The sequence below is a fragment of the Hesperophylax consimilis genome, chromosome 9, assembly GCF_061612785.1.
Source record: "Hesperophylax consimilis isolate HC1 chromosome 9, BYU_Hcon_1.0, whole genome shotgun sequence".
Lineage (NCBI taxonomy): Eukaryota > Metazoa > Arthropoda > Insecta > Trichoptera > Limnephilidae > Hesperophylax > Hesperophylax consimilis.
In genome coordinates this window covers 4,050,819-4,071,111 of record NC_142844.1, presented here as the reverse complement: position 1 = coordinate 4,071,111, position 20,293 = coordinate 4,050,819, and the positions used below count along the sequence as shown (strand labels likewise).

The 20,293-nt window shown below is 37.7% G+C and overlaps 1 protein-coding gene across 1 annotated transcript; it reads left to right on the top strand.

Annotated features, from left to right (window-relative positions):
* The first annotated feature begins 1,552 nt into the window (after nucleotides 1–1,552).
* Nucleotides 1,553–19,337, top strand: lace (serine palmitoyltransferase long chain base subunit). Its single transcript, XM_089635225.1, has 7 exons — nucleotides 1,553–1,687; nucleotides 1,810–1,945; nucleotides 12,633–12,821; nucleotides 12,903–13,757; nucleotides 14,085–14,248; nucleotides 15,824–15,922; nucleotides 16,121–19,337. The coding sequence occupies exons 2-7, from the start codon at nucleotides 1,823–1,825 to the stop codon at nucleotides 16,338–16,340; spliced, it is 1,650 nt and encodes a 549-aa protein (XP_089491351.1). The 5' UTR covers nucleotides 1,553–1,687; nucleotides 1,810–1,822; the 3' UTR covers nucleotides 16,341–19,337.
* Nucleotides 19,338–20,293: the final 956 nt, after the last annotated feature.

The following is a 20,293-nucleotide window of genomic DNA, read 5'->3' as shown; positions in this document are numbered from 1 at the left end:
ACTGACAATGTACTATAGTATCGTTTTCTTTAGCAGCAGTTTTTCCAACAATTTTCTATTTTTAAACTGAACGAAAGAGAAATCAGATATGACAAGATAATAAAAAAAATCTTAAAAAAGAATTTACTTTCATTTTCATATGGAAGTTGTGGAGAAATTGTGTGGAATTGTTATTTTGTTCTCCCCAATTTGGGGATTTTGAGCATCTATTGTGGGTATTTTAGAACGTATGCATCGCAACTCAACTCAACCACTGACGGCAGTGACGTCATACTATATACCAGTCATACTCAACCTGCGGCCCGCCAAGCTATTTTGTGCCGCCCTCAATACATTTAATATCAGGAACATGATTTACAAAATCTGGCATTCTATATCACGTTAATTTGAGATTAATTGCGACTTTGGACGTACAGACATTGATACCCGAAGAGGATAGTCGTTGTCGTGTCAACATCAGATCTGGTATAAGAGTGTGCACACGCTAGATCTATCTCCAAAAACAAAGATTTGACAGACAAATATGCGCGCAAATAATTTTGCTCGTGGCAACACATAAATTTTTGACAGCTCCAAAGTTAAACCACTGCCGTCTCTAGATGGCAGTGGTTAAACGGTTATCAGTGTTGCCAACAAAGGCGATTTATCGCCATTTAGGCTACTAAACATAACAAAAACTTCTTGAACTTACCTTTTAAACAAAAATACACCGGTATTTGACATAATATTTTTTGCAACCGGAAAAATGTGAGGAATTTTTCGAAATGGAATTCCGTAGCAACCCCCTCCCCCATGGATTTCGAAAAATTGTTGTGGGGAATTACAAATGATGTTTTCGGCTGTGCGGAATTTTTTTCAGCGAAGTTCTGTAACCCCTCCACCCCATGGATCTTATGGAATTATTTTTACAGAAATTCTCTAACAACCACCCCCCCCACGGATTTCAAATAATAAAAAAGGGAATCAATCTCACGTAGAATATTTGTGGGGAATATGTAGGCAGAATTTATGTGGGAAAAAATTCGATTTATGGGCGAAATTCCTAAAAAATAAAACTAGTTATTTTTATACTAACTTTGGGCCGGGGAATCCGAATCTTGCTTGCCCCAACCTAATTCTTTCAGATTCGGATTCCCCGGCCCAAAGTTAGTATAAAGATGTATAAAGATAACTAGTTTTATTGTCAGAAAGCGTTCAAAATGGCCAGTTAAATTGTTTGTGCGTCGAAATTTTAAAGTCGTGTAATTCAGTTAATATTGCTTGCCCCAATCTAATTCTTTCAGATTCGGATTCCCCGGCCCAAAGTTAGTATAAAAATAACTAGTTTTATTTTTTAGGAATTTCGCCCATAAACCGAAGTTTACCCGCAACACTGATGGTTACTCAAATGGTTTTCCAAAAAAGCGGGGGTGGTGGGTTTCATTAATTTTTTTGTCATACCAGTTAACCAGTATAGTGTTGCGGCCCGCGTAGCTTTACAAACTTATGAATGTGACCCGCAGAAGAAAAAAGGTTGAGTATCATTGCTATATACTATACGTCATACGTCACATATCAGATCAGGTGACGCCGGTGGCGGGTTGACTGTCAAACCGTCAACTAATTCTGTGTTATTTTGTAAAATTGTTTAGTCAGCCCCGTTGTTGGAAGTGATCGGTAAAAGTGTCCTTGTTTGTCGCAAGTTCCCGTGAGTTCATTGTTTTACCATATTATTTCGACTATGTTCTTGAGACACATTACGAAATTCCACGGCCTATTAGCTATTCACGGCCACCTTTTATATTACAATAAATTATCTCTCCTTTTCAGGACTGCAGGTACGATGGAAGTCGCCAATAGGAGAATAAGTCAACCTCACCACAAGAGTTTAATCGAAGAAAATGAAGATCTTGTCAATAAGAGTAGAGAAAATGTATACAGGCCTGTGGTGAATGGACATTTTGAGGTTAGTTTGTCATAAACATCGAGAGATTTTGGTAATTATTTACCTACGACTACCGTTTGAGAAAATATTCCGTACATGTTAGGTTAGGTTGGATTAGGTAGAATTAAATCACAAACCAGTCTATACAAACCTAGCGTAGCCCACAAACTATTTGAAAACTGGGATATAACTCTAAAGGGGACGCGAGCAGGCGTTATTAAAGGGGCAATTTTTTGTAGTAGTAAAAACGGTAGTCGTAGGTAAATATTTACCGAGATTTTTTATTTGTATTCTGTTTGTATCTTTCCTGTGATGTTATGTTCATTATTCATTGACGCTTGTGACTAATTTTATTGATAATTTCTCGAACACGCCCTGTTCTTAGGAAAAATTAAAGGAATCTATTTAGGTAAATGAATAAATTCTCTTCCAAAAATACGCAAACGGCGTTAGTGCAATTTGTTAACCCAAATATTTCTCACATTGTGACTTCCTCTTGAACTATTGTTTCCCTCCCCACTATCTTCAGCCTCATAACAAACCCCAATTGGAGATGCCTTATTCTCATTGGCTCCAGACGATTGGGAGCAGTTGAGACTCTTGTGTGGTATTCGCATAAAAATAAATTTATCCTCCAAAATACTTCTTATTTTTGAGATGAAATATCACAAAACTGTGCTTTAGAAATGTAATGTTACCATTATTACTCGCGCCAAATACCCTATAATATTAACAATACGTCCAACTCCAGTAAATATTGGGTAAATATTCGGGATCGCTGGTTAAGCTTAATACGATTTTTTTAAAAGTAAAACCTTTTGATTCACCTTAATTACCATAAAAGGAAACTGAATGCATTTGGGAAATTTTTTATTTTAATTTTTAATTATACAAAATGAAAATTTGCTTTCGTTGTATAGGATGACAGCCATTTGAAATAATTTCTGTCAATCGGTATTCCAGATTCTACATAAATGGCAGAATTACTTGAGAGTCGAACCGGTATCATGTTGGATTTTAATCAGATTACGTTGTGACTTCTCAGCCATTCTAATAAAACCTCCTCCTTTCTAATCACTTCCAAAAGACCCAATATACCAAAAGCGCAACAATTACACGCTAATAATTTATTTCGCACGGCCTGCCAGGCTCCCTCCGATAAGTTAATTATTTTGGATGGTTAATTTGTAAACGGAAACAAAACAAACTGCCATAGACAATTGAATAATGTAAATTTAAAAAAATAATAATGTAATTTAATATTCCGGCAAAATATTGCCTACTAAAAGAGCATTAATTATTTATCTAGGTATTATTATTTTAATTTTATTTATCCTAACCTAACTTAACCTATCCTAACGTAACTTAACCTATCCTGACTTATCCTATCCTAACCTATCCTAACATAACCTGTACTATCCTAATCTCATTTTAAAAAAAAATTCTTTATTTGTAAAATGTGCCTAAATACCATTATTTTATATTCAGAGTTCGGTCAAAATAGTACTGTACGAGACAATATACTGTCCGTACAATAACTGTAGATACGAAGGTAGCTGGGTACACTTGTCAGCGTTTTCAGTCTTGGTCGATGTTGTAGAAGTTCGTGGTAGAGTTTAAAGCCACGATCAGAGAGGAATTTATTTCCAGATCTGAACTGACGAAAAGAATTTAATACTTGGCAAAACTGAATTTACTACTGAATAAAACACTTGAAAATATTTCTTGAGACTTTTGGAGACTTGGAGATGGTTCTTCAGGAGAGAGGATTCTCTTTCAGAGGTAGTTGTTGAACTGACTTTGTATGGAATTCGGTTCTCTATTTATAGAACGTTTTCAAATCGAACCCTCTCGGAGGCGTTCTATCCTCTTTCGTGAGGAGTAAAGTGGTTAGGTATTTTTCCTCTCTGCATTATCTTGTTGATAGGAAAGTTATATTTTAATATGATACCTTTAACCAAGTCAGTTCAATCTACCAAAACCATCTCCCGCAGTCCCGTTTATTTATTTTATAAATAATTATACAAATTTTCATATTGGGTTTGAAGTTAAATATCTTTGGTTTGAACATTTCCCAAAGGGTAACAAATATATTTAGATATAATTATTCAAGTTATTGTATTAGTATATAATCATTTCTTGATGTTGATATTTATTTCGTAGTTATATCTTGCATCATTTTCCCGTAAATCCAGTCTGATGATATGACAATTAATCACATTTGAATCTGTTATCAGTGTTTGATAAGAAAGTCAAGGTGACATGCTGGGCTGTGATTGGTTGGAGACGGCGGCCATCATGGAATTTCATCCGGGGAGTAGTGGAGGGGGTCCTACGTAAATACTGAGTAGCCTTCCTAGCCGCGGTCACTTCGTGGGTTGGTGTGTCCGAGGGAGGTGATGGATGATTATTTTCAGATGTGTTTCAGGTTCTGCTATTATATTGCTATGTAATTATCTTGATTAATCACATATAATACATCATTTGATTGAGTTATTTTGATGTAAAGATCTCCAAATGTGTCGGCGACACGGTATCAAGCGGTTTCGGGGTTTGAGTGTTTTTGGCGTAAATATGAATTCTCTTGAAATATTCTGGAGGTCTGGATATGTATGATACAAGTACCTACCTAATTTGCATAGAGTAAATGGTAAAAATTCTAGCCACTCATATGGTATCAGGAATACCAACGTAATAAAATGTCATCAACATAAATTATTTTCGCTGTCATCCCATACAACGAAAGTGAATTTTCGTTTTACATAATTAAAATTTACCAAATTAAAAATTTCACAAATTCATTCAGTTTCCTTTTATAGTAATTAACCCATTGGCCTCAAACGACGCCGTCCCGGCGTGTGTACGGCGATGTGTCTTAAAATCAAACGACTGAGGGTCGAACTGATGTCTGTCGGCTTAAAAACGAAAAAGGGATACATTATTGACATCTGTGTTTAAAATTTTAAATGCCAATCGCTCTGTAGATAATTAAGCATTTATTTCGTAGTAATTGGCAGGACTCTGTTGGTACAGTTTTTTCCTGATATTTACGATTGAAATTTTGTTATATTTCAGCTTCATTGAATTTTTTCAAAATGGTGTGTGGTTCGGGAATTGACAAGTTTGTTCGTAAAACGCATGGTGGGCGGCAACAAGAGCCCAATTGGAAAAAAATATATATTATGGTAATAAGTATGATTAATGTGCAACTTTTCTTAATCCAATTATAAAAAAATTTAAAAAAAAAAAAGATTTTTGAAAAAAAAAATTTTTATATCCTCGTTTAGTCATATTATTATTTTGTTTTAAACAATGCATATATTTTTTACATACCTTGATTCAATGTACAAGTAAATTAAAAAAGATTGTTTCGTTTGCATGTTTAGTTTAAAAGTTATGTAAGATTTAGTACACCACTGCAGATTTAAAACTTTTGGTACAAAATTAATTCGGATGTGAAGGACAATTTTTTAGCCAAACAATTCGGAGGCCAATGGGTTAAGGTAATTCGAAAGGTTTTATTTTAAAAAAAAATCCCGATTAATTACCAAATATTGGTAATATCTCTAGAGGCGCTGGTGTAGCATCTTGACGCTGACATTCCTTTCAATGGCGGCAAATTGGGTTTATTTATAAATGGCGATGTTTTTAATATGTATTTTGATCAATATTGATAAAAAAAATGCAAAAATGTCCCAAAAAGTAGATTCTATGTGTGCTGTTTACAGATGTAATAATTAAAAACAACAAAAACACTCAACACATTTTTCAGGATGCTAAAAATGGTGAAATATAATAGGAGTTCGTTAAATCCTAGCAAATACAATGTTCTCCATTATGTAAAAAGTGGATCATCACACGATAAATATAATTATAATAATTTTAAGGTTAATTCAGAAAAGCTGTCATTGAAATTCAGAAATGTCGCTACCATCTTGACTCCAGTCCTTGGGGAGGAAGGTTTGTTTTTATAAGTTTTTGTTCACAGCAGTTATCCGGTCCCTGGGGAGGGAGCATAAATAAACCTCCCACGAGATCGATATCTTTGGGCTTTTTATGTGAATCAAATTTGTCTTAAAAAATCATAGAAATGCCAATATACACGGTGTCCGGAAACTCGTAGTACAAGCGGGAAACTGGAGAATCTACACCACATGGGGAACCCAAAAAAACATAAAGTTTTTTGATTTGAGCATTTTCAAAAAAAAAAAAAAAAAACCAACAAAAAAATATTTTTCGGCTATTTTAGGGTTAAAGTTTTTTCTGGTGTTTAGGGTTGAATAACAGATGTTTTAACCCTGCAGAGCAGAAATATTTTATGATTACACCGGGTTAAATGAAGGGTGATTTCAAAATAATGCTTCAAATCCGAGTTTCTTCATTTGTTTTACTTTCAAATAGTTTTAATTAGTTGGGTACTTTGATCTTCAGTAATAATTTATAAGAATTTGATTAAAAAAAAAAAAAAAAAATCAACTTCAAACTCGATTTACTCGATAACGAAAGCTCAAATAAAAAAAAAATATACTACAAAATCGACTCCAAATGTGATGTAGATTCACCAGTTTCCCCGCTTGTACTACGAGTTTCCGGACACCCTGTATAGACAGTTCAATTCTCATTCTCATTCGGAGCCTACTTATTACTACACACCAATGAAAAACTCTGAAAGTTTTTCATTGGTGTATAGTATAATAATTAGGCTTCGAATGAGAATTGTGGTGTCTATATATTGGCATTTCTATGGTTTAAGACAAATTTGATTTTGTTCCAATTTTTGATCGCAGTTATACCCCCCCTGGGAGGGAGGTTCGGTCCTCAGTCAAACAATTTTTTTTTTTTTAATTTTATACTATTAGACCCAAGAGATGGCACAATTAAAAATTGAATTTAGATGTATTATAGTGAAAGTTACTGTTTTTATGAGTTAATTTTTTTATTTTCTCATATTTATTACAACCTACTTGGTACTTAAAATTTACTAATGGCAATTTATGGTATATAAAGACAAGCTTTTTACTTCAAGTTTAGTACTGACCAGATATCCGGCACCCGAGTTGAATCTTATGCTGCGTATGCATTTACAAACCGAAATGCGAGCCGAGCCTCGAATTATGGGAAAAGAACGAAGCAACCGCAAGCAGCGTTTCGCGCCATTTCCTGTTGCTTCGGTCCTTTCCCATAATTCAAGGCTTGGCTCGCGTTTCGGTTCGCAACTGTATACGCAGCATTAGATTTCATAAAATAAAAAAAACTAGAAATATTTATTAATTTATTTATTCAAATGACATAAAAAGGTTTTACAATACAGTGATAATCGAATTACAAGCGTACAGTGGTAAACAGGATAATAATAGCCATAAATTAAAGAACTATTAATGTGTACAGAAAAACACAAGTGATGCAGTTATTAATATATGTGCAGTAAGACAATGCATAATTCAAAAAAAATATACCAGTGTAACAATAGTTGAACTAATTTAAACTAGGCTTATATAAGACCTGTCATATGTCGAAGTATGAGGTGTCTATTATAATAGTCCGTATGTAGTGAGTTTATTGTTACCCACAAAATTAATTGTACTTGGAATAGCTGAGTAGGCATCGCAACTTGGCGTTAACAATTCAGGGCTGTCAGAGATTCAATGATACTAAAAGATAAGAAATAATAATTTTTAATAAAATAATACATTTGTTAGCTAACACCATAATATATCTGAAGTAAATAGTTTAGATGTAGTAAAATGTGATATATGAGCCATGCAGAAGAATATTATCATTCCTGACATTGATTATTGTGTTTGAGGTATGTTATTATAGCCTTCTTATAACTATATTCCGTGCAGTTGAACACATCTACTACTTCTGAGAAAACATTGCCAACTGCATGTAATCTAGGTATAAGCGAGTATCTAAATGACTCAGTCCTGATATTTTTGTTGCAATTAAAAATAATTTTGGATCGACTAGTTCTTATAGGTATGTAGCGAACGCTAATTCCAATATATACAGGCACATAGTGCCCAACGCACAGTAATATATCGGACATTACCTACCTGCACGCAGCGGCGCTAGGCCGAAGTACCTACCAGAGGCGGTTCCTTGGTACGTGCATTTGTGCATTGCACTGCTTGTCTTCAATCTCCTCATAACAAATTACAACGACATCTGTGCCCCAGTGATCGATGTAAGAAATTCGTAATTCCCGTCAGGTCATTATTTGAGCTATCTTCTAGTAAAAAAATCCCGCGCAAGAGCAAGCGGTCGTGCATACCCCGATATGCACAGAACCAACTTTTACCATACTACTAAAACAGCATCGGGCGGTATCGAGACAGCCCGAAGTAGCCGAAACGGTGACATGAGCGAGACAGATTACACTCTTAACGTCAAATTACGTATTAGAGCAGTGCAGATACATAACCCATCCGTGCATTATCGAAGTGCTTTGACGGCGAGTGAATTTTGCATCACTTTGATCATGCGTAATACAATGCGTTTAGAATGGATTCGCTTAGAAATACTAATGTTCAATGTTAACGCAACAACATTAACACATTGGAACTCGTTTGCGGTGAAATCAAACGGTTTCGCTATATTTTCAAGATAATTTTGTATTATTTAATCAGTTATTGAATCCAAAAAATTCTTGCAAAAGACCCAGGGGCAGCAAAAGGCCCATTCAAAAAAGCTGATGGAGGATATACCAACAGTTGGGAGGAGGAGTTGGAGGTACTGCTGGGGAAACATTTTCCCGGCTACAAAAAGTTAGAAGCAGATGATACCGGTCCACCACCAGCCCGAGTTACACGGGAAGGTAAGGACTGGGACACTGCGGCTAAAATAGTTACTCCCTCCAGAGTTAAATGGGCAATTAGAGGGTTTGACCCTTTTAAAAGCGCAGGAGAGGATGGAATCTTTCCGGCACTTCTACAGAGGGGCCTAGATACAATCCTACTTCCGGTGACGAAGATCCTGAGGGCATGCTGTGCCCTCGGATACATCCCCATACCATGGCGGAAGACAAGGGTAGTGTTCATACCCAAACCGGGGAGAGCTGACTACGACCAACCAGGTGCATTCCGCCCAATTAGCCTCACCTCATTTCTTCTGAAGACAATGGAGAGGCTAATGGACAGGCACATAAGGGACGGGGCACTGAAAGAGAAGCCCCTCCACGAGTTACAGTTTGCTTACCAAGCAGGTAAGTCAGTCGACGCGGCACTGCACAGGTTGGTGTACAAACTGGAGCAGGCACAAGCGACTGGGGAACTGGCGGTAGGGCTATTCCTGGATATAGAGGGAGCATTTAACTGCACCACTATTAAATCCATTGATGAAGCGGCAGAAAGACATGGACTCGACAAAACCACCAGAAGGTGGCTGAGGAACATGCTCTCAGGCCGGATACTTACGGTGACAAGGGGTGAGGTAAGCATCAAAGTGCTGGTGACACGAGGGTGTCCACAGGGAGGGGTCTTATCACCCTTGCTGTGGAGCCTGGTGGTGGACAACCTCATCCGGAAACTCAACAACAGGGGCCTATATACGCAAGGGTATGCGGATGACATTGCAACCATAATAAGGTGTTGGGATGCAGACACAACCCGAGGCCTTATACAGTCAACACTGGCAACAGTGGAAGAATGGTGTGAAGAAACAGGACTGTCAGTCAACCCAGACAAGACAGAACTAGTAATCTTTACGCGTAAAAGGAAACTAGAAGGATGGAGCAATCCAACCTTCTATGGAAAGGAATTAGAACCCTCTGACACGGTTAAGTACCTCGGAGTCATCATAGATGCCAAACTGAGCTGGAAAAACCAGGTGGAAACTGTAGGCAGAAAGGCCTGTGCTCTGATGTGGGCAACTAGGCGAATCTGCGGCAGAACGTGGGGTCTCAAACCTAAAATGATGCAATGGCTTTACACAGCCGTTGTAAAACCAAGGATCATGCACGCAGCCCTGGTCTGGTGGAGGAGAACAACACTGAAAACAGTGATGGTCACACTCAATCACATACAGGGACTTGCATGCAGAAGCATCACAGGAGCCATGAGAACCACTCCAATACTAGCCATGGGAGTGCTGCTGAACCTACCCCCACTAAACATAGAAATAGAGGGGGCGGCGATGGCGGCAGCCTACAGGTTACATTGCAATGGCCAATGGAGAGGAGAGTTGCCCAGAAACAGTCACACGGAGATAGGAATAAGACTGAGGGCAATTAGTCCGACGGCTGGGATGAAGCAGGACGGCAAACAAGCCGAATACTTCTTCGGACAGCTGTTTAAAGTGACGTACCCCACAAGGGAGGAATGGGACACGGTCCCAGGTCCAAACTCCAAACAGGAACTAATCTGGTTCACAGACGGGTCCAAGATGGAGGAAGGAACAGGGGCCGGGGTCTGTCTACAGGGATCTAAGAGGGAACTCAGTATACCTCTAGGAATGCACTGCACTGTGTTTCAAGCTGAGATGAAAGCCATCTTAGTCTGCGCACAGGAGAATATGAGTATCGGGTACAGAAATAAGAACATAAACATATGTTCTGATAGCCAGGCGGCCTTAATGGCACTGGAAAGTAACCGATGCGACTCCAGACTGGTGATGGAATGCAGGACTATCCTAATAGAACTGGCGACCATCAATAAAGTAACCCTGCTCTGGGTACCAGGACATAAAGGTATTGAGGGCAACGAGCGGGCTGACGAACTAGCAAGGAAAGGGGCGAAAGCACCACTTGTGGGATCTGAACCGGCCGTAGGAGTAGCAGCTTGCCACACCAAACTACATATCAAGAGGTGGGTCAAATCCCAACACTGGAAGGAATGGAAGAAGGCACCCGGAATGAGGCAATCTAAAGTACTCATAAACGGACCGGACCCTAACCGAACCAGGCAACTACTCGATATGGACAGAAACTCACTGAGGGAACTGGTAGGACTATTAACGGGACACTGCCATCTCAGGAGACACATGCAACTGTTGGGAGTGGAAAACACCAACATCTGTAGGAAATGTGAAGAGGAGGAAGAGACTCCAATTCACCTATGGTGCCAATGCCCCGCTCTGCTGGGAATAAGGCTCAGATACCTGGGAAGACACAGTGTGGAACCAGAAGACATCGCCACATATCCAATGACAGCCCTGGTGAACTTCATAAAAGGGACCGGGTTACTGGCAAGGGAATGAGGTAAAATGGGAGATAGTACAATGGGCCTATGGCCTAAGTGCTCGCGGGGAACGTAAGTAAACCGCCTCCGACTATAAAAAAAAAAAATAAAAAAAATAATCAGTTATTTTACAAATATAACTTAGAAGATAAAATGAATTGCAGTAGGTGTTCCCATTTATTAATTTGCTCCACCTAAATTACAGACTAGGTACATTTTAAAAGTGAAATGCACTGCTGGTAATTACAGTAACGGGCCGCGTCTGGTACCTACGCTAGTACATTGCTTGTGTCTAGATTCGGCGGCGTTCACCAGAAGGATCTAGTCAATCGCTTAGGCATTTTTACAGCGCCGCTGAACAATCTCGATTGTGCGAGGGTTCGTCAATTTACCGGCAGTCTCTTGAACCTTCCATCGTCGCCAGCCGAACAATAACTACAGGTATATGATTTATTAGGATGCTAGTGTGGAGGGCTATTAACACATTCTTTGCGGGAAACAAGAAAACTCATCATCCGCCTTTTTACAGTAAGACGCGGGAAACGAGTTTACTCGTTTTGTTGCGCAAACCGGTAAGGAGCGGGAAACTTGTAAACAAGGGGTTCTAAATGGGTGCGGGGTCATGTGTTTTCTATTGTCGGCGGTACCCGATCTATCTAACTGTCAATACAATGAGTTTGAAACACAACAAAAAATAAAAAAAATTAAATTGTTGTCGCGTATGTTCCGCTCACAAATTACGCAGTGAAACGTGGTACATGTGCAAGTTTTGCAATATGCCCCTGCATAAAGGAAAGTGTTTCGAACGCTATCACACATTGAAGCACTATTAGGTTATAGTTTTTTTTATATGTATTGAAAATTTCTAAATAATCTTGTAATTTTGTATAAATAAAGTTATTTCGATTGTGAAAACTGTTTTTTCTATGATTCCCAAGAAATTAGAATGTTTTTGTTCATAAAAAAAGGAATTACAAATACATTGCTAAATAATTAAATAGAGACATCTTTTTAAAGTAAAACACTGAAAGTGTCATCGAAAAATATCAAATAGATCATAAGATATGAATATTTTGCGGAAAGTCTAATTTTGGCGATAAAATTTAAAAAAAACACAGATTTGGCAGTAAAATGTCCGACCATATAGTGTTAAATATGTTATGTATGTTATCTTTAAATAGTATAAAACGAAGTCGCTATCCGCGTCTGTCTGTTTGTGGGCTTAGTTCTTCTAAACTATGCCACGGATTTTGATAGAACAGACTATCATTTAGAGAATTTCTTCCATAAGTTTTATATACATAATACATGCATAGAAAGTAAAGAAAAATCGAGTAAAGCCGGTACATGTCAGCTAGTCCCTTACCTAAAAGTTAAATGTGTCGTATATGTTATCTCTTAAGTAAAAGTTAAATGTGTCATGTATGTTATCTCTTATACCTAAAATTTAAATGTGTCATGTATGTTATCTCTTAGTTAAAAGTTAAATGTGTAATATGTTATCTCTTACCTAAATGTTTTGTTTCCAACAGGAAAATGATGTGGCGAGTCGCGCGACCCCCATAGACTGGTCCGGCCTGGACACCTCTAAGGAATCCTTCGAAGAGTGCTCACTTATCACCTCCGCCATGACCGCCCTTGGCTTCTACATCCTCATGCTGCTGGGCTTCATCAACCAAACACTTTTCACTCCCAAGGTTACCAGCGAATATGATCGAGAGGTATGTTTAATGAATAATTTTATGATCGCTTATCAACATCTACTGAGAAAATGTTAAGTATCAAATTTGTAATTTTTCCAGGGCTACCCTCGTCTTTACAACCCATTCGATCAGTTCTATTCCCGTTACGTTTACCGGCGGGTGAAGGACTGCTGGAACCGCCCCATCTGCTCCTCCCCCGGGGCCTACCTCACCCTAAAGGACCGTATCTCCAACGACTACTGTTGGACCTTCCAGTACACCGGCACCGAGACCCGCTGCGTCAACCTCGGCTCCTACAACTACCTGGGCTTCGCAGAAGCAACGGGAGAATGCGCTGACGCTGCCGAGGAAGCCATCCGTACTTTTGGCTTGACTCTGGGAAGCCCGCGCCAAGAGCTCGGCACTTCGCAGCTACACGGCCAGCTGGAAGAACTGACAGCTCGCTTCCTCGGTGTGGAGGCTGCGATGGTAGTGGGAATGGGTTTCGCCACCAATTCTCTCGGACTCCCGGCTATTTTAGGGCCCGGATGTCTAGCGGTGAGTGACGAGCGCAATCACGCCTCTCTCATCCTCGGCCTTCGCCTGTCCAACGCCACCGTCAAAGTGTTCCACCACAACGACATGCCGCACCTCGAGGAGGTTGTTCGTTCGGCCATCGTGACAGGCAGAGGCAAAGTCGGCGAGCCGTGGCAGCCTTGGAAGAAGATCTTTATTGTAGTGGAGGGCGTGTACTCTATGGAGGGCAGCGTGGTGAACCTACCGCAGGTGATGGCCGTGAAGCGCAAGTACAACTGCTACCTGTACCTGGACGAGGCTCACTCCGTGGGGGCCATGGGCAAGCGGGGCCGCGGGGTGACGGACTATTACGGTGTGGACCCGCTGGAGGTGGACGTGCTGATGGGCACTTTCACCAAGAGCTTCGGATCGGCAGGAGGCTACATCGCAGGATCTCAGGTTTGCCATTTGAACATTTTCAACTCCATCATTGAATAAAGTGTCAGAATTGGCTTACATGGAGATAGATTCACAAATCTGATTATGTATATATTTTTTTAACAAAGACTGATTATATATTTTTTTGAAGTTGCTATAGTAATACTTTTAAAATTAATACGTGCCTTTTCAAGTATAACTTGTTTTGAAATAAGCAGTCTCCTTTATGAGTTTCGAACTCAATCTATATGACTGCTAGCCAAGTGTTCTACCCTCCTCCCCAACTATTGATCATCTCAAATTATTGGATTGTCTGTAACTGAACTTGGCGATGATGTTTGTTTGCAGAAATTGATCAACTGCATCAAGAAGAACGGGCACGCGGGCGTGTACGCCACGAGCATGTCCCCGCCCGTGGTGCAGCAGATCATCAGCAGCATGAGCATCATCATGGGGCTGCAGGGGGGCGACCAGGGGGCCACACGCATTGCAGCCTTGGCGCGCAACACCAGGTAACAAACATAAATAATAATATATTTTTTTAATGGGACCAAAAAGAAAACTTTAAATACACTTTATGTTTTTACACGGAGGATACGATCCACAGAATACAGTGTAAGAAATTCTGTTAATTACATATGGGAAAACGGGAGATAGGTTCTAAAGCACATATTTTTTTTATTCCTATACTTGTTGAAACATGTACGCACGAAAGTGGGAAAAATGTAGGATTCTAATAAGAACACATCGCACCCCCGGAAGAAAAGTGTCACAATAATTCGAGATTTAGGATCGGGGAAGTGGGTTGTAAGCGGGCTTTTCGGGCGCACCGCTATACCAGGTCATAATCGACCCGAAACCCGATTACCAGGTAACATATTCATAGTATGAATGTATCATACGTATCCAGATATCCAGAATTTTTCAATGAAATTCATATTGATTTTTCAATGATTATATGCTAACATAATAACATGAAAAATCACACCTAAATATATTTGTTACTCTGGGAAATGTTCAAACCAAAGATATCTAACTTCAAACCCAATATGAAAATTTGTATATTCTATTATATAATAAATAAACGAAACTTGGGGTGATGGTTTTGGTAAATTGAACTGACTCGGTTATAGGTATCACATCAAAATATTACTTTCCTTTCAGCAAACTAACTACGGAGAGAAAAAATACCTAACCAATTTACTCCTCACTAATGAGGAAAATCTCCTCCGAGAGGGCCCGATTTGAATTTGTTCTATAAAAAGAGAACCGAATTCCATACAAAGTCAGTTCAACAACTACCTCTAAAAGGGAATCCTCTCTACTGAAGAACCATCACCAAGTCTCAAGAAATATTTTCAAGTGTTTTACTCAGTACTAAATTCAGTTCTTGCCAGTAATAAATTCCTTTCGTCAGCTCAGATTTGGAAATAAATTCCCTTCTGAACTTGGCTTCAAACTTCACTACAAGCTTTCACCACACTCGCTGAGACTGAAACGTTGACAAGTGTACCCAGCCTCCTACGGATATACAGTAATTGTACGGACGGTTAATTGTCTCGTACAATGAATGTATATATTTTTTTATCAAACCTATTACCGATCAACCTTCCCGTCATCGGGAACTGGTTCCAAAAGTATCTGTAAAAAACAGCGGTTCCATGTAGGTCTCCGGTAACTGGAACCACAATGATAGTATATTTTAGATTTCAGGAAACGGAACGGAAATTTCGGGTCGCGAGAGTAGGGCGTGAGAGTGGGTCGTGAGACCCGGGTGCTGTCAATCTATGTGCGCTCGCTTCACCACGCCGGCTGACAAAAGGAAAGGATGAAAAAATAACTTGCTCGCTCTTTGGAAGCTCATGAGCAGGTTTCAATGAGTGGGTCAGTCACAATCGACCCAGGACTAATATCTATGTTATTTGACATGGTTGTCGCTCATACATTGCCTGGACACTGAAAAGGTTAAGAATGCAGATTGATTGCATATTTTGTTAAAAGAACGAGTATCAAAAAAAAAAATCTTTTTCAACTTCTTGTTTTCTCAAGTCTATCTTTTTGCTTACGACTGTTGTTTTCTGTTGTAGATACTTCCGGAGGCGCCTGCACCAGATGGGTGTCATCTGTTACGGACACCAGGACTCTCCCGTAGTGCCCATGCTGGTCTACTTGTACTCCAAGATTGGGTTAGTCTGTCTATATCATTAATAATCTAAGATAATATTATTAAAATGAAATGAGAAAGCAAGAAGAAGCTAGATCCATTGGTGACTATTCCCATTTACGTGATCTATGAAGTTTCAATAAAAACAAATTTATTGTATCAAATGTACCGCGGGATTGTTTGCGTTGTAAAGTTTAAAATAAGTATTTGTTGTGTTTAGGTGCGTGGTCCGCGAACTGTCCGCCTCCGGAGTGGCGGTGGTGGGCGTGGGATTCCCGGCCACCCCGCTGCTGATGGGCCGCATCCGCTTCTGCCTGTCGGCCGCGCACTCCCGCCAGGAGCTGGACTCCTGCCTTGACGCCATCCAGGCCATGGCCGACCGCGTCGGCCTCGCCTATTCCAGAAAGCCCCGCGAGCAGGGACAGATACCCTACGAGTAGCATCTACTAATCTACTGGAGGATATTTTATACTTTCCAATCTTATCTTTGTATCTCTTTCCACTAGAACATGTAATAGAACTTGTACATCTTTCTACTAGAATATGTATGCCCTTTTGCTAGAATATGTGTCTCTTTCTAACCAGATTGCATTCCTGCAAAGTGTAATTGTTTCTGGTTATTTAGTATCGTGGGATATATTTTAGCATGTACGCACAATAAATACACAATTAGTATTTGATTAATTCCAGTGAGCCTGAAGATTTATGCACAAGTCTGAACTTTACCAAAGATTTCTGAATCATTTTTCAATTGTGTCGTTAAAAAAGACAATATTTTTATTATCCCTATTGTTAACAACCGGTCTACGATATTAATAATTGGCTTGATGTAGAGAGGAAAATAAACCAATCGTAAATGGATAGTTACTCCCATAAATAATTGATTTTTACTTCACAATAATGTATCTCTCAAATATAATATGTACATATATTGAATCTTTTTTTACTAGATGATTATTTTATCAATTCATAATATGTATAAGCACATTAAATTTACTGAAACAATTCTATAGTAATAAAATACTATATTATCTACCTTTCTGTAGCTTTTATTAGTCGTTGTATTAAAAAATGTTGATTGCTAGTCGAGCATTACCTGTCAACCACGGAGGATGACATTTTTGTTACATAATATGGAATTACATTAACATTGCATACGTAATATTCACTTGTAACTAGTGTTCTAGCTCCATCTGTGTAAAACCTACCGATGTAATATTTATGAAGAGATAAAGAAAGGATTTGAGATACCAAAACGGCAAAAGGAGTAAAAACGGCTTGTGCTTGTTTAAGATATTATTGCATGTATCGTCTCAATTGACTGCAACCAACTGTGACCTTCAAAACTGCAGTAGTTTTCAGTAAAATTCTGTATTATAAAAGCATGTTTTTTCGCTCGTAAGACATACTTTTTGCTGGATTGAAGTATTTTCTAAATAAATAATAATTTACTATATTGTGGATGTTGAATTCTGGCGGCAGCATAATGTTAAAATAATTATGTCATTTTCATAATTTTATTTTATAATGGCCTGTATTCTACTTGTAAGTCTTTTTTAAGGAAACTTGTCTGTGACTCCATACAATGTTACGAAATACCCTACAATATTAATAATACGTCCAACTCCGGCAAAATATTGGCTATATCAACAACGCAGGACGCTAGAGGCACTAGTGTAGTTTATTGACGTCGATATTTCTTTAAATGGCGGCCAATTGAATCTATTTAGTACTTAGTGGCGGTGTTTTGTCCCGAAAAGTAGATTCGGTATGTGCAATTTACAGATGTAATAATTACAAACAAACAAAAACATTCCCAAGTCGGTTTTCAGGATGCAAAAAAACGGGTGAAATATAATATGCGTTTGTTAAATTATAGCAAATAAAAATATAATAATAAAAAAATTAAGTTTAATTCAGAAAAGGTGTGTTAGTTCCATGCTGCATCCTGTTAATGTTGAAGTAATAAATCATCGTCTCAATAAATTATTTAATATATTATATTGATATTTAATTTCAATATCTAATATATTTTTATTTATTAAATAGGAAATTTTTATGTTAAATTTCTCACAAATGTATTAGTATAATTGGGAGAAATTTATTCATTTTCTAAACCATCAAAGACAGAGTTGATGGCCGCTTTAATATTTTTTTATGTGTGAGCAAAAAAGCAGTAAGGTCGTATGTAGGTTATCATTATAAAGAATATATTTAAAATGTATGAGAGAAAATAAAGGCGCACAAATCACTACTGTAGTATGTTGTCATCAGGATATATTGGAAATGTAATATGTTGCAGGTATTATTAATATTATAGAGTATTTGATGTTACTGACCACACTAAAACCTTGTCCATATCCAGTATTTGTGCAACAGAATATGGGCCAGTCTCAAGTATTACACACACTGCTACTATTTATATTTATAAAGTTATCATACTTTTATTGCTTGGTACTCCAAAAGTTGAGCTGCGGCATTCTCCTTACGCTTTAATATTCCAAAAGTTTAGATACGGCATTCTCCTTCACTTTAATATTCCAAAAGTTTAGATACGGCATTCTCCTTCACTTTAATATTCCAAAAGTTGAGATACGGCATTCTCCTTACGCTCTTATATTCCAAAAGTTGAGATACGGCATTCTCCTTACCCTCTAATATTCCAAAAGTTGAGATACGTCAGTCTCCTTACGCTCTAATGAGTTTGTCACCATATTTAAATACTTGTGTGCACCCAGGAATGTGAATATTCCCCGACCTAGTATAAATTCCCCAAAGTCGGGAATTTATTAACCTTATTTAGAAAGTTATTCTGAATCAGGTTGTCTCTTTTGAGGGACAAGTATTATGTACATTTAAAAAGTTAATAATTACAGTAAAATTAGTTTTTCCATACTCAAAAAATGATGTAGTTATGAGTTTTTAAACTCTAATAAAACTAATACAATAGTTTCTTGTTAAAACTTAACAAAACTAATACAATTCACACAAGATACAATCAGTACAATTCACAATTCGAATTGTAGTGTTGTGTGCACTGTAAATATGAGGCGTGTTGAAACAAAGACAGCAATCTCCACCATTGGTGTAAAATGAGTTAGATATGGCGATGGATAGAGAATCAAAAATACTATCGACTGCTGCAAAGGTTTCGGAGCATAAACGACAATATTCCATACATTTTTGAATTTTAATATTTAGTTCCACAACAAACATGGCGATTTCCTTCAGGTTACGGAACAAAAACAGCAGTTTTTGTTTGAGCCAATCAGAGACCCAGAAATATGATATTTAAAACCGCCACCCCATACAAAGTGTGAACAGCTGGTGTGATACATAAGGTATTGGAAAAATACAAAAAAAAACATTTATTGCATTTTACTAGAGAAATGAAGAAGTGGAGATTGCTGTCTTTGTTTCAACACGCCTCATATCTTGACATCATATCATCATATCTTGGCTGGCAACAAATATCAACATTTTAAAGATTATATCTTCTACAATAAAAACACATAAATTTGTTTTTGACCACTATAGTTTTATTTTCACTCTACCGGTTTCGGAAGAACCCTTTCTTCGTCAGGAGAATATTAAAAACTGATATTCTCCTGACGAAGGAAGGGTTCTTCCGAAACCAGTAGAGTGAATATAAAACTATAGTGGTCAAAAACAAATTTATGTGTTTTTATTGTAAATTATGATGAGCCACAAAGTGAATGCTTTTTACAATTAGATTATATCTTCGGTACTATTTGGTGTTTTCCAAAAATTCTGTCCTCATCATGCACTAATTAATATGATACATTATAAATAACATGAAATTTCATTGTAAGAGACAACCTCTCAGGGATTTTGCCATTTAGATGAAAAAAAAAATTCTTTAATTTATCCATCATTACTTTTTGGAACACTTATTTTATTATTACTTATAAATATATAATTTTTACTCTGCAATCTAATTGGCACGCACCAATCGAATGATAACTATTTTTTTAGGTAAATTAAAGCACCTTATCTCTGTGGTTTTTTATATATTTGAATTTGTTAAAGGATTTTTTTTTAGAGTTATTATGTATTTACTATGTTTTATGTATTTTTAAAATATTGGTTAAGTAAAATGTATAAGTATTTTTTTAAAAATAAATGTGGGCATTTCGAAGCACATTAATATTTATGTATCTAATAATTAAATACGATTATGCAGGGGGCTTATTAAAAAACAAATAAATATTATTTTCCGACTTTATGTCCGGGTTAAATCTTACCCACAGGAAAAACTAAACCCTTCCACACACTTTTCCACAAATGATCATCTAGTCAATCAACATTATGCAAGTGCATTATATAAGGATAATAAATACAAAACAATACAAGAGCAACATGTCAACTTACC

Bases quoted from the DNA above. Each gene is read 5' to 3' on its own strand.
- lace (XM_089635225.1), top strand. From the start codon at position 1,823: ATGGAAGTCGCCAATAGGAGAATAAGTCAACCTCACCACAAGAGTTTA. The intron at 1,946-12,632 runs GTTAGTTTGTCA...TGTTTCCAACAG, and splicing joins TGGTGAATGGACATTTTGAG to GAAAATGATGTGGCGAGTCG. The intron at 12,822-12,902 runs GTATGTTTAATG...TAATTTTTCCAG, and splicing joins CCAGCGAATATGATCGAGAG to GGCTACCCTCGTCTTTACAA.